This window comes from Pteropus medius, unplaced genomic scaffold (assembly GCF_902729225.1).
Source record: "Pteropus medius unplaced genomic scaffold, Ma_sr-lr_union100, whole genome shotgun sequence".
NCBI classification, from domain to species: Eukaryota; Metazoa; Chordata; class Mammalia; order Chiroptera; family Pteropodidae; genus Pteropus; species Pteropus medius.
This window is the reverse complement of record NW_024350926.1, coordinates 6,761,582-6,776,292: the sequence shown is the minus strand read 5'-3', so window position 1 is coordinate 6,776,292 and position 14,711 is coordinate 6,761,582. Positions and strand designations below refer to the sequence as shown.

The 14,711-nt window shown below is 41.8% G+C and overlaps 1 protein-coding gene and 1 pseudogene across 6 annotated transcripts in view; both read left to right on the top strand.

Moving 5' to 3' along the window:
- Window positions 1-1,264: 1,264 nt before the first annotated feature.
- LOC120585648 (uncharacterized) lies at window positions 1,265-1,382 on the top strand (annotated as a pseudogene).
- Window positions 1,383-14,376: 12,994 nt separating this feature from the next.
- Window positions 14,377-14,711, top strand: part of UBE2W (ubiquitin conjugating enzyme E2 W) — a 48,355-nt gene continuing 48,020 nt past the window's right edge. For 2 of the 6 annotated variants that reach the window (XM_039841887.1, XM_039841882.1), the window contains exon 1: window positions 14,377-14,497. In XM_039841887.1, coding sequence (XP_039697821.1) covers window positions 14,396-14,497 — 102 coding nt within the window. In that variant the 5' untranslated portion in view covers window positions 14,377-14,395. The remainder of the gene's footprint in view (window positions 14,498-14,711) is intronic. The other 4 variants (XM_039841883.1, XM_039841885.1, XM_039841888.1 and 1 more) reach the window with 3 other exon arrangements.

Genomic DNA, 14,711 nt, shown 5'->3' with positions numbered 1-14,711 from the left:
TTTTTTTTATGAGCAAACAAGATTGTATTTATGGATGTTGCTTAAATCCAAGATTGTAACATTACAGATGATTAGATTAGAAGAATTATAAGAAAATGGCTTTCTTGCTGCATCTCTAAAATAATCTATAAATTTCATTTTTTGCTACTTTTGACTAGGCATTAAATATGACACATCAGTACTAAATAGATTAACTAGATTACTTCATGATCCTTGTAGTTTTCTATTGCCTGCCATATAAAGAAAATTCAATTGCAGCTCTGGTTATCAGTAATTGTAATATAAAGGGAAATTTATGTGCTGTTTTTATAACAGCAGAAGCAATGCCAGATCAACTAGAAAGTCATGCTTTAATTTAGTAATTTATCTACTTAATGTATCTCTAGCTGAAAACAAGACTTTTTTTAATGCCTTGAGGAATATTCAGTTTCCTTTCCCACATTCCCTAGTCGATTACCCCCCCTCCAAGTTTTTTTTAAATTGGGAAATTTTAAAGTTGCTTTGAGATAGAACTTAGTCTTAATCATCAAATTGTTCTATAAGTTTTGTGTTTATTCCTTATAGGACACAGATGTGTCAGAATTAGATTTTTTTCCCCTCTATAGTACTAAATGCTTACAGTCATTTTTAATAGGAAATGTTTTGTTACATTTACCTAGATATGTATTTATATGCTAAGACCTTTATTTGTGATAGGATCTATTGCTTCATATTTAGAGAAGCATGTAGAAGATGACAGCTAAGAATAAAAAATAATTCAAACTTCATGAATTTTTATACAACCAGAATTGTCTAAAATCTTTTAATCAGAGCCTTCTTTTTACATCGTGAAATAAAGGGATTAATTCTGCCTATGTATACCAGCTGGCCTAGATCTAATGTTAGAATTTTTTTAATACATTAGTAGGATCTTAACTCTAGGTATATTAAATTTGATGCAGATTTATATTTTTTGCTTTAGAATCTGTGTAGTATCATTTCTGCTCTAGAAAACGTCATCTCTGCATCTATCTCAAGTATAATTTTGAATTGGAAAGTAATTTTCAGACCATCAAAGACAATTTTTGTCTTTCTATGATTTCAGCTATTTTTGCAAATGCATACATATTTCGTTAGTTTCTTAACAGCTGCCGTTTGAATCAGCCAATATATTTTATTTTTTTGTTTTAATGAGGATCCAAGACAAAACATGATAGTCCAAAGTCACAAAGCTAACTGCAGTGAGATTACAGATCCAGATTGTGGTTCAAATTAGAACAAACATGTCTATGGCCATACCACCCTGAACAACCCTATCCCATCTGATCTTGGAAGCTAAGCAGGGTTGGGCCTGGTTAGTACTTGGATGGGAGATCACCTAGGAAGACCGGGTGCTGTAGGTGTAAAAAACAAAAAATAAGGGATTGTAAGCTGACAAGGTCCTTGCAATCTGTGAGGTCAACCAAAGGTTGCCTCGCCTAAAAAAAAAAAAAAGAATTAGAACAAACATGGCAAGCACTGATGATCAACCATTAGTTTCTAGAGATAACCTATGAAGTCATGTTAGAATATTGAAATAAACAATATACAGAATATTAAAATGGATTGTGGTGGGGAGTTAATGCTTGAGGTGTACCTATAAAGTAATAAATAGCTTGAAAAATATATAACTGTCCTATGTAGTGAACATCATCCTTCGCTTAGTAGGGCTGTTGTTTCTCAAAATGTTTCTGGAACTGGGTTTAGAGCTTATAATAAACGTTCTTTTGAATAGTTTCAGTAGGGGGAGATGCTTTTCTTTAAATGTCTTGCAATAAATGTTTTGATCCAAACCCGATAGGCAAAGATGAGTAGCCAGGCTGTGTCAAGGAGAAGGTACGTAACTAAGGAAATTAGAGTAGCTCTCTCAAGTAGCCAGTAACTTGGCTCGGGTAGCATGGTGTGCCACAAAACCAAATCTGAGAAAGTGGCTGCATTGAAGTTCGGCCTTTTATAACTCATAGCCGTTCCACCAGTAGATGTGGAATAGTCTCAGCAGATCAGGGAGGTTTTCATTGGAGAGAACCTCGAGTATTTAAAGGTGGGGTGTGTTAGCTCAGCTTCCTGGAGGCCTTCTGGCTCCATTTTAAATTACTCTCTTGACAATACCAACTTTGTTTTTTTTCTGTATTTTCTTTCACATTTCCCCCTTTCTATCAATCTTTCCTTGGGAAGCATTGACAATCAACCATTAGGACGTATCATTGGTCTGTCACTGAAAAGTAACAGTGCTCCCTCACCCCCAGGGAGGCTCATTTCTGGTGTGTCGTGTCCACATAGGAGGGAAAACCTGAATGCATAGTGGGCGACCTTATGGCCACATCTGAGATGCAGGGAGGCTTGTTGGAAGCAGAACTAAATCTCTTATTCCACACACCGAAAGTTCTTTGGTAGAGGGTCTCAGTTCGTTGTAATTTCTCTGGGCATTGGACTACCATGATTCTGGTAGTGGCTGTTCATGGTTGCTTGTTCAATGCACCTGGTGAGACACCTGATTAAGTAGCAAACAGTATAATCATAAAAACTAATATACTTAAGGCCTGTAATATAGAATGAAGCCAATTCCGTATTCCTGCAAGGCAACCAGCTAAACAAGTCTGTCCACTCCCAATTTAGGGGATGATGTTCTCTCTATTCAAGGATTTTAATGTTTCAGAAACTCAAGCTGTTATATCGCTTTACGTGGTTTGCTGATGTAGAAACAACATTCCTCTGAGCAGCGCACAAGTACCGCCTTGCTAGGCGCTGACACACTGGAGCCCTGCGGTTTTGTAGCGCTACCTCAGTTACTCCTAGTTCTTCAAGCGCAGGTGTAGCATTCTATGATTGCTACCAGAACAGAAGGATTGCCGATCGGCTTTTCCAGTTTAACTATTTCATCACCAAGGAAAGAAAGCGCAAGCGAAGTCAAGCCAAAGCCTCACTCGTCTATTATCCCTTTTCCCGATTAGAAAAAAGTACAGCTCGCTCCCAGCATTAACATCACACGTAGGCATGCTGTGTTTTCTAGGATTTGACATTTTCGGCAATCGACAATTACTGTATCTTGGAAATGGAAATACCACTACTAAAAACAGAATGCTACGAATAGAATGATGTCATTTGTTTCCAAAGACTGTATACTAGAGCAATGCGAAAATAATAAAAACGGGATATTTCGTGGCAAATTTGGGGAGTAAGGTTAGGACTATTCTGTGAGTTATCTCGGGGTAAACGCTCAACCCCAAGCACTGCAGGTGAGTATTCTCAGGGCAAATGGGAAATGGATTATGGGATTTTTTTGGTGGAGAGAGGACTGAGAAAAGACCATATCTGAAATCCCAGTTTCCTTGTTTTGGCTCAAATTATAGACAAAAGCTCCTGGGTTAGGGGCAATGGCGGAGGAAGGGCGAGCCTGGGCATGGCATCCGGTAACAACAGTGGCGTATCTGCCTCGTTGTTGGGTTGGCAAGGCGATGTATTTGGGTCCCACATAAGAAACACCCAGCGCCCTCAAGTGAGAGCATGTTATTAGGCCCTTCGACCCAGACTGAGGGAAGGCTAAAGTCCTGTTTCTGAGGCAGGGACTTCATGTCCTTCATATGTTGGATGATCATAATAGTCAACACCAGGCATTCAAGTCATCGTGTGATTTATCATGATTAAAGAGCACCTGAGGGTTCTATATGTTTGGGTCTAGATTGAGAGATTAGTATGGGTTAGGTTGTTCCAAGTTTGGGGGCTGGAATTCCTTAAAAGAGCTTTTATTTGGGTTTTCACCAAATACCAGATTTTTGGTCTAGTCCCTAAGTCGTAGTGGAGAGCAGGAGGATATCTATCTGCTTTCCAGGACTGAGTGGTATTCCCTAAATTTCCCCACATGAAGGAAACATTGTAAGAAGTAACGTTATAGCCCCTTAAGGCCCATCGAGGTGTGAACTCATGGTCTGAATCATACAAGAGTATAGTTGCACGTTTTTATAATCAGTAAACGAAACAAAGGTGGTCAAAGGGGAACCAGAGGTGAGGGTCGCTGAGTGGAATCAGGTGTTACGGGCCTGGTCTGGGGTCTTGCGAGAGCCTCCTTCATCAGGCACCATCTGATTTGATCCTGGAGTGAGAGTTCTACTGGTGGTCTTGGGTGATTTAGAGATTTTCAGCTTAAGATCTCCAACAAGTGGAGAAGACCATTCAGGGGTGGGTGTCCTTTTTATATGAGAAACATGAATCTGTGGGTCACCCTTAAGTAGCAGTACAAGGGTTGGTAAATCATACCTGATACGGCCCTTCCAGTGGGCAGAAGGGCATCTTCATGGAGCTGGCATTTCCTGGAGACGGAATCCAGATGGAGATTGTGGTGGAAGGCTTCTCCCGGGGGGCGCACTGTGCAGTGCTTGCTCTGTGAACTGAGTTCATCTTGGGGGCCCTGGTGAGTTCCGTACAGGTTGTTCCGTACAGTTAATCAGAAGGCCTCCTTTCAGCAGTGCAGGTTCGTACATCCCTCCATCTAATTCCATCCCTCTGCCGGTAGTGATTCCCAAAGGAGGCAGTCTATGCTTGGGGAAGGGAGTAGATCTTAGGCTGAGTGATAACAAAGGAAGAGGCTTAGGCCAAGGCAGATGACAAGGCTTTGTGCGTTTTGTAATTGAGTTTTGATTGGCCCATTAGTTCCTTCTGGAGACAAGAGGACCACGGATGGGAAGCACAGTGGAAATGTGAAATCAGCCGGCTCTTACAGATTGTATCGTTTGTCCTATGAAATGAGTTCCTGGGTCGCTCTGGAGCTCCGAGGGGCTCCCCAGGTAGGAGGATGTAGGAGCGCCTCACTGCATGGGAATGCATCCACCCCGGTGGGAAAACGTACAGATCATCACAAACAGATTTGTATTCCCGAGATGGGGCAGCTGAGTAAAGTCCGATAGCCAGACCTCAGAGGGTACTAGAGGCAGGGAAACGCCCCACGGAGGTATGACTGGCTTTCTGGGGTAGTGCTTTGGGCAGGTTTGGCATTTTGGGTATACCTGGGAAGCTATCTTTGGAGATGGCTTCCAGTAGTGTTGTTTTCTCAATAAAACCATTTTGCTAGGGCTCCAGTGAGTTAAGTCACATACACGTTATACGATGTATGCAGTCAGGGAAGAGTGGGCGAGAGTTTGGACCTATTCATAGTTTTTTTAGGGTCATGCTTACAGCCCTGTTCTAACCATTTCTATTTTGTCAAACAGCTGAATGCTGTGCTTCCATAATGTTATTTTTTAAATCCCCAGTTGCTTCTGCCGGTAGCACAGATGCTTCCTTTAGCCCACTGGAAAGGGCAGTATCGGGAGATTGTTTTAATGCTGCTAACTTAGCAGGAGTGCCAGCCACGTGATCGCCTCTACTTTCCTTTGTGTTTGCCACTGAGCGTCCAGGAATTTTTATGATTGCTAAAATTGTAGGTAATTTGATAGCCTCCAAGAGTTCTAAAACGTAGGAACTGTTTTTCATCTTTCGTCTGGAAGAAGTCAAGAATTCTTTGTTTCCAGAACATACCAAAGTCATGGGTAAAACCAAAGGCATACCTGCTGTCAGTATAAATGTTAGCTGTTTTACCTTTGACCACATTGCAAGCTCAGGTTAGTGCGCAGAGCTCTGCTTATCAGGCGCAAGTTTCCTGAGGCATTGGACTGGCCTCAGTGATTTCATTATAGAGATAATTACGTAGCCTGCTTGATAGTGGCCTATTTCACCTTTTAGGTAAGAACCATCGTAAACCAAACTAATTCAGCATTTTCAAGAGGTATTTCCTGTAAGTCAATGCAGGGAGTTACTGGTCTGCTAACGTCAGGCAGTCGCGAGGGGAGAGAAGGAAGAGTGGCAGGGTTCGGAGTATTATAGCGAGCAATGTAGTCCCACTAGATGAAGATAGCAAAGCCCTTCGCAGGAGGTCCGTCTGCCAGCAGAGTGGTGCCGAGTGTGACGAGCGCTGAGTAGGGCTTCTACAGCACGAGGCACATAGAGTCGGTGGCGAGCACATTACCTCCCACATGCTGTAGTAATTTGGCGGTGGCCGTGACTGCGATCATGCAGGCAGGGAGACCTTGGTGTCTAATGGTGGACTGCAGCACCCTAGGGGCCCGCGTTGGCTTTCGTGTCGTGGGAGCATGACAATGAAGGCATTTCCCTGTCTTTCACAAACAAAAAGGAAAAGGGGCCATTGAGAATTAGGACATCCATGAAGATGTCCTGATATCCTACTACAAAAGGCAAAAAAGATGTCCCAATATCCTCCTATGAAAGACAAAAAAGAGGCTTCTTCCTGCCCCCTGACTACCAGGGCACAGACACATGACCAGGGAGCCCTTCACTTTCTTCCAGGAATTGCCTTTTCTTTCCTACCTAGGCAGTTCTAGTTGATTTCAGTCGCTTTCAGTTAAGAACTATGACTCTTATAGAAATTGATATTGAGGGTAGGTTGCAACAAACCTTAAGGAGAAGGGGGATCTGATTTCGATTACCTTGTCCAGCTGGGGCCAAAGGCAGTGGCAATCCCATAGTATTCTTAAAAGGGGATCTGAAAGCCAAGAGCTCAGCGGGGTTAAAAAGCTGTTGGAGTGACTGCTTGCCCATTGAGGGCAGAGCTTTGGATGCTTGCAATGCAGCTATCAAAGAACAGGATGGAAGACATGAAGAATGAGCAGTGAGAATTTATAGCGGGAGAAGTGGAATGGTTGCTTTTAATGATACTGGACAGCTTGAAGAAAGAGGACAACTTCAGGTCCTGTTTCTTTTCCAGGCATAATTAGAATCCTAGGAAACATCTAGTATTTTATTCTTCAGCCACAGACAGCTTTCCAACAACTGTAAAAACAAACTTGAAGATCGATGCAGGAAGTTGCTGAGTTAAAATGTCAGTTGAGTTGGCAGCTGGTGGTTACACATCTGCCATTTAAAGCTTAGAATATTGATTGAGGAAAGAGTGGGAACCCCCAAAATTAAACAGGGATCATTTTGAACCCCTCATGACCCTCCTCAACTGCTAAATTAGCTGCCACCATCTCCTAGACGTAAAGGAGCAGAGACTCTCATACATGGACATACCCTCCCAGGAAAGCAATGGCGAAAAGGGGCATCCATGTTAGCTGTAGGTTTTCTTAAGGATAATTTTTATCAAGTTGAGGAAATGCCCCTCTATTCCTAGTTTACTGAGAGCTTTCATCATGAACAGGTGTTGACTTTTGTCAGATGCTTTTTCTGTAGCTATTGATATGACCATGTGATTTTCATGTTTAGTCTACTGATAGGATGGATTACATTAATTGATTTTGAATGTCGCATAGCCTTGCATACTTGGGAAAATTTCCACTTGATCATGGTGTGTAACTCTTTTTATACATTGTTAGACTAGGTATGCTAATATTTTGTTGAGGATTTGTGCATCAGTATTCATGAGAGATATCGGTCTGTAATTTTCTTGTAATGTCTCAGTCTCATTTTGTTTTTAGCATTTTGTTGGCCTTATACACGGAGTTGGGATGAATCCCTCTGCTTCTGTCTTCTGGAGGTTGTACAGAATTGATATCATTTCTTCCTTAAATACTTGGTATAATTCACCAGCGAACCGATCGGGGCCTGATATTTTCTGTTTTGGAAGGTTATTGATTATTGATTCAATGTAATAGATATTGGCCTATTTATATATCTATTACTTCTTATGTGAGAGTTTTGGCCGATTGTGTTTTTCAAGAATTTGGTCCATTTGATCTTAGCATAGAGTTGTTCATAACACTCCTTTATCTTCTTATGTCTATACATTCTTCTATTTCTGTTACTAGAAATTTGTGTCCTCTCTCTTTTTTCCCCCTTAGGTAACCATTTATTGAAGAAACTGCATCATTTGTCCTGTAGAAAATCCTGTCTGACCAGCCGTTTGATGATACGGTTTAACAGGTTGCTCTGTTTTGTACGTCTCTCCCCCTTATTTCCTATAAACTGATCCGGAGATGTAGTCTTACTTTGATTTTTTCGGCAAGAGCATGTCATGTTACTTCTTATTGTACCATCTTCAAGAGGCACATTATATCTGGTTGCTGCACTTTCACCGATATTAAACTGGACCAGTTGGTTCAGGTGTGTCAGCATGATCTGTCCATTACAAAGTTCCTCCTCAACTTTGCATCTGATCGTTTTAGCGCCCATTGATGATTGATGCCGGGCTTCGTTATTTCACTAAGGTTTGCACAATTATTATTATTCTTTCTTCACAGCTTCCATGTGCAATAGCTGAAAATTTTCTATAAAACTCCCCTTTATCAACCGCTTGGCTACTTTGAAATACCATTTTTATAGGAAAGGTAGAAAAAGATGAATATTTCCCCTTTTCCTCAAATGAGTTGATGACCTAGCAAACTCCAAAAGTGACCAATGTGTTTTTTTAGTGTCATTATGAATTTATGACATAATATGATCGTGTGTATATATAGATATAACACACATATTTCCATGTATATAATTATGTGCTTCAGTTTATTGCAGTCCTTACTTGTTTTGTTCCTCAAACCATCTTATCTTTGGCCAGAAGAGTCCCTTCAAAGTTGGCTTCTCTAATAATTTAAAACTCTTTGTTCTTTCAAATTTCATTTGACAAAACCAATGAAGCCAAAGAAGCCAGAAACAGGATAAAGTTTAATATTTACCTCAGTGATTCTCTAAGTTTCCACTTAAGTAATCCAAAGTGTGCACTTGCGTGTCAAGGAGTCTGAAGAACATTCTATTTTAAATAACTTAGCAAACAGTAGAAGTCATGCTCTAGGAAGACATACCAAGTTTATCTTGCAGTTTCATACACCCCGTCATATCCTATTTCCCCCAGGCCTATGATAGTCTGATTTAAGAAGCTATCAGGAGCATTCCTCGACATCTAAATATATATATATGACCCACACATGCCCTCTTCAAACTCCCATCTCTCTCTCTATTTGTTCCCTTCAGCTTAGGAAAATTTGTAAGTCTCTTTCTGAAAACAAACAAAACTTTCCCCTACTCTTGACTTTGCATTTCCTCTGTAGTACAGTCTGATCTCCCTCTTTCTCTTCTCAGCTAAGCCTCTCAATGTCTCTGTATCTCCACTTACCAGTTCGCTCCACAATTCAAGATCTGATGCAGATTCCTGATCTCCTCCACATTGCCAGTTCAGTCAGGTTTATTTGTTTATTTGTTTTTTACGAATCCTCTTGGATGAATTTACATGACTGATACATTCCTCCTTCCTCAAGACTTGGCATCTCGGCCACTCTCCTTTTAAATGTCGGTGTTCCCTTAGCCTCTGATCTCAGCATCACGTTTTCTCCGAAACTCTCCAGGGGCGATCTCTTTATTCTCATGCTTCCAAGTGTAATCATTTTGCTGAATGAGCTGAAGTCTATGTGAGGCTGTCTCCCACTGTGTTTTCAAACTGTTCCATGGGCTTTCCTTGCCCTGGAGGAAATCTCAGGAAGGCGCCAGAACTTCTCCAGGCCGTCTGTCACAAGAACAGTCTTTTATCAGGCATTAAAATTTTCAGGCCATCCAATGTTATAATCCAAAACGTCACTTAAATGAAAATTTCTCCCTATCTTCTCTAGGTTAAGGCCTGTGATGTAGAATTGCCTACTGAATATGTTCCCTTTAGATGTAATAGTGGACTTCTACCCTTTCTGTCTCTCTGGCATCTCTCCTCATATCTCCCTTCATTCTGGTATAATCAGCTTCTTTCTCATAAGAGGTCTCATTACATGTGATTTGAGTGGGGCTGACCCCACTCCCACCTATGCTACAAGAGTCAGCCCAGGCCCAACCAATGAGACAACCTCACCTCTTTCATCACTGCTTGGTTGAGAGCTGCAGCTGATTAAAGCTAAGCCAACCAGAGCCCCTCCCAGATCTCTGCTGCTGGTACTGTCTACTGGAGTTACTGAGCTGGATGTGAGTAGGATTTCTATGAGTCTGGAGGCTAGAGGCCATCTTGCTCACCACAGAGACTGACAGAAAAGAGTCCCCTGCTCCCAGGATTTTTACTGAATTCATTCAAAATAGATTTTTGCAATCTCTACTTGAGATTGGTATGACAGATGTCCTATCATAAGCTTAAAATCCTCAAACATATCCAAAATGAATTATTTTTTCTCTCTTTACTTTCGTTCCTACTAACTTTCATTTCTACCAACTCCTATATTTTCAAACCAGAAACCTGGCATTCGATTCTTGCCTTGCCCCCTCCCTACATATAACAAATTTCAGTCCTGTGGTCTCCTTCCTAAATATCTCTAGAGTTCTTCTTTTCTTTCCTGTGCATGCCCCGGTCCAAGCCCTCATCCTCCATCTGTCAAACTCTTACAATAGCTTCCCCTTTCTGATTTTTGTTTTCTGATCTTACCTGATCAAATCTGTTTGGCCACTAGAGCAGTCATCCCAAAACACAAATCTGGCCTCACCACTTCCCATCGGAAAATACTTCACATTTGCCAAATAATTTCGAAGATAAGGTCCAACCTCCTTGTCAGCTGACAAAGTGTTTTGTGACCAGGTCTTGCCTGCCACTCGTCTTCCACCTCCTTCCATCAGTTCGCGTTGGGCAATACCAAACTGTTTGTCATTCCCTGTAGTCATCAATTACCTGGTTCATGCTCACTAGGCCTAGATGCCTGTCTTCTACCCCTTTCACTTCTGCTCAGGCTTCAGCTCTTCCAGGAAGCCGTCTTCAGCTCCTAGGCAAGACCATGGGATCCTCGCTTATGATCCTATCATAACCAGTAAAGTAGCTTTTCCCATATGCTATTAAAATCCTTTCTTTATCTGTTTCCATGATTGTAAGCAATGCGAATACGGGAACTGTATCTTACTCATCTTTATATCCCCAGTGCCTGTCATTCAATATACGCTTTTTGGTCAAAAATGCCACATAATTTTTTTTTTTTTGTCAAATTGTGTGAAAATTCACCAATTAGATATAGTTGGGGTCCTCAGATATTCTCGTTGAAATGTAAAACCCACCTTGCCTATTACATTTCATAGTTTAAAATGAATCAGTCTGATTAGTTAAAACCTCACTGATCTGGGTCATTAAGAGAATGGAATCAGGAGGACAACGTTGTATAATAAGTAATTCGGTCTGTAGATTCATGGAGTTCAGAGTTCCCAAGGTAGAATTCTGACTCTGCTGTTCATAATCTGCGTGACCCTGGCAAATTACCTAGCCTTTCTAAGCTTGTTTTTTTTACCTGGAAAATGGGAATTGGTTTATGTACCTCATAGTGCTGTTTTAAAGATTGAATAATACAGGAAATGCAAGTGCCTCTCAGAGTGCCTATGTGGCACATGTAAATATTCAATCCCAGGTAGCTCTTATCACTGTACTCATTAATAAGAGCAGGTCTGGGAGGATGCCACATGTGGGCAAGGACACTGTGTGAAGGAGAGGCAACATCCCAACCTTGAAGTTTGTCTTTGGCAAGCTCAGTTAAGAACAGTGTCTACCAAGACTCTTCTATGTTCACAGTGATATGAAATTTGGGGATCTTAATATGAGTCGCAGTCACTGCCATATACCCCACTTCTTATCTGTAGCTAGCATCTTATCTGCTCACTGGAGAGAACAGAGAGTAATTTGGCAGAAAAAGTAGATATTGCCTCTCATCCATGTGGTGCTGTGCCGGTATAAAGCTCCTTCGGATCACAATCCCATAGCAACTCCACCACAAACTATATGCTGACAATTTAATCCCCATTTTACAGATGATGAAACTAAGGTCCAGAGAAGTTTAAGTGACCCACTCCAGGTCACAACTAGGAAGCAGGTGAGTTAGGATTCAGATTGAGGCCTTTCGATTCCTAGTATGGTGCCTTTTTAACACATCGGTCCTTCAAGTTACAAGGCTATTTGGTTTCCCATATTTCCTTTCTTTTTCTGCCAGAAAATCCAGCTGCTTTTAGTCCTCTCTGTCATAGGCTCTGCCTTTTCCTTGGAAGAGAAGACATCAGGCACATACACAGCTTGAATCTGTCCTGTTTTTTTTTCTTCCAGGGAAGCGGTGGCAGGTGGTGGGGTATTTTCTGAGACAAAGGAAAATCACTTCCTTGAACCTGATGGTCATTTCTAATTGCTGTGTCAATTCAAAAATGAATATCATGATCAAATCTAACAAAAATAATTATTCCTTTGTATATCATCTAATATCTATTTTATGTTTAAATTTGTCCAGTTGTCTCAAAAATCTTTTTTACATTTTTTTGAATTTACATTTTGTTTGAATCAGTATCCAAACAAGATTAGCATTTGTTTAATATATCCCTTAAATACCTTTTATTGCAAATTATGCTAGCAAAAAGATTCTTTAAGAGTATGGAACACTTGAGATTCACTATTGCTGAACTGTTTACAAAGTGAAGGCACCAATTTCACTCCTAGAGGGTTTATGAAATGTCCACTTCCTCTCTCACTTTTCAGATTGTCAGACATTAACCTTTTGCCTGTCTATAGTAAGCCCCACTCTGTAAAGAAATGGGCTGTGGGCCTAGTTTTTAAACATTGTGTAATCAAGTGTTTTAGATATAAAAATTTCAAGCTCCCTGGAGATAATTATATGCCCCCATGCCATCTGAAAGTCACTGTTTTAGTTCCTGAATACATTGGGCTCTTTCTATTATATATTAATGAAAGAATGAAGAAGACAGTGAGGTGATTTTGTACTATTTAATATTTCCTAGGAAAGATATGACTGGTACTGACTTTTCCCTCCTACAAAGACCTTTTTAAACACATAAAACCCAAGGGACCAGGTGTTGACTTTCTTGTAAGGAGTGTCAAGATTCTTGTAGACCTTCTTCTTCCCTGTTAGTATGTGTCATGGCAGGTTGTTGGCTCTGATGATGTCATAATGCTTTGTTTATGGGGTCATCTGATGTCACTTATACCTTAGGAATAATCAACTTTTAAACAAAGTGAACCTTAGATCGTAAAATCTGATCTTCTGGAGTAATTTTCTGAGATCATAGGGATAAAGATCTCCAGAAGAAAATGACTCTGGAAAAGCTTTCCTCTTTCATCAGGATATATGGTTTTTACTCACAGTTGAAATGTTGACAACACACTGGGTTAACACCCGATATGTTTCTGGATGATTCTTAGTTGCAAGACCCTGCAAACATCCTTAAGGACATGGTCATTTTGCACAGCAAAGGGAAAAACATTTCTAGCAATGAGGGTGGAAGTCTGAGGAAAAAAAAAAGTTTACCAATATAACTTCCTCTCTAGTGATGAAGAATAGTGTGTTTATTATTAAACCATAGAATAGTGTATTTTAAAGATCTTTTTCCTTTGTGAACACATTTTACATTAGGAAATTTCCCAGAGAACATTATCTTAAGAGTGGAATGGATGATATCTTAATTGATCTTATACTTAAATCTTAACTTTTAGAAATTTCTAAAAGATCTGAGTTAATAAAATGACAGATTTTAAGCTTTTATTGTGATAAAGTAAAAGCTTTCTATTCACTGTATCGGCTTCCTTCATTTTTTAGTGAAAGAACACGAGAAGCTTCGGCTTCTATTTTATAAACCAACGACATCTTCAGTTCGGTTGCAGCTTTTTAAAACGTGGCTTCTGATAAATGTTGGCAGAACTGGTGCATTCCCAAAATAAATTCTGTATGCTCAGCTTTCCTTACTCAAATACATCCCTAGGTCCACTGGCCACAAAACTGCCCGCCACGGAACAAGTCGAAAAATCTGGATGCGATAGAAGATATTTGTATATTATAACATGACACTGGTACATTAAAAAAAGTAAGTCATGTCTAGAGGCAAATGTCAGTGGCGTCACAACCCTAACTATCAGTGATACAGATGAGGTTTTAAATCGAGGGGCTGGGGTGAAGGGGCGGAAATCGCACACAGACATAAAAAATTTCAAAACTTCGTCTTCCCTTTTGGACATGTTTCAGCTCTACAAATGTGCCCTTGCCTTTAAAGCAAAGTGCTGTTCTGCTGTCAATTCTCATCCTGTCGTACGGGAACTCTGTCTCTCTTCTCAAAATAGGACTATGAAGAGACTTTCAGGTTCGAAAAGACCAAAAAAGCAGCCGGCGGAAAGTTTTATTTGGCCCCAAGGGTGTGAAAGTGGGCACAGCAGTGTGTGAAAACAAAACAGAAAACCAAGCCGCGGGGCCGGACATCGTCAGGATAAAAACGAGCGTGGCCAGGTCCGAAGCGGAGCGGCACCTCCCCGGCGACCGGGAGGCGGGCGGGCTCGCGGCGGAGACCCAGGGCACTGACAGCGCGCTTCCCCGCGCGCCCCGCCCCGCCCCGCCCCGCGGCGCGCTCCCGCCAGCCAATCCGTCGCGCCGCTCCCGCCCGCCGAGGCCCCGCCCCCGCGCCCAGGATGCGGGGCGCCCGCGGCGTGACGCGAGCACGGCAGCTCCGCCCCCTGCGTCTCTGGCCTCGCCGGCCTAGGGGGGATGGTTCCATCATGGCGTCAATGCAGGTGAGAGGAGTTTGCAGTATCTGGGCGGGCGAGGGAGCCGCCGAGAGGATGCGAGCGTTTCGTCGGGGGCGGCGTCTGGGACTCTAGGGCGCTCGGGCGGGCTCGGGAGCGGCCGTGGCGGCCAGTCCTTCTCCAGCTTTAGGGCGTTGGGGAGGGGCGAGAAGAACGGCATGGGGCGGGCTCGGTCGGTCGAAGCGGACACCCGGCGGCCGGG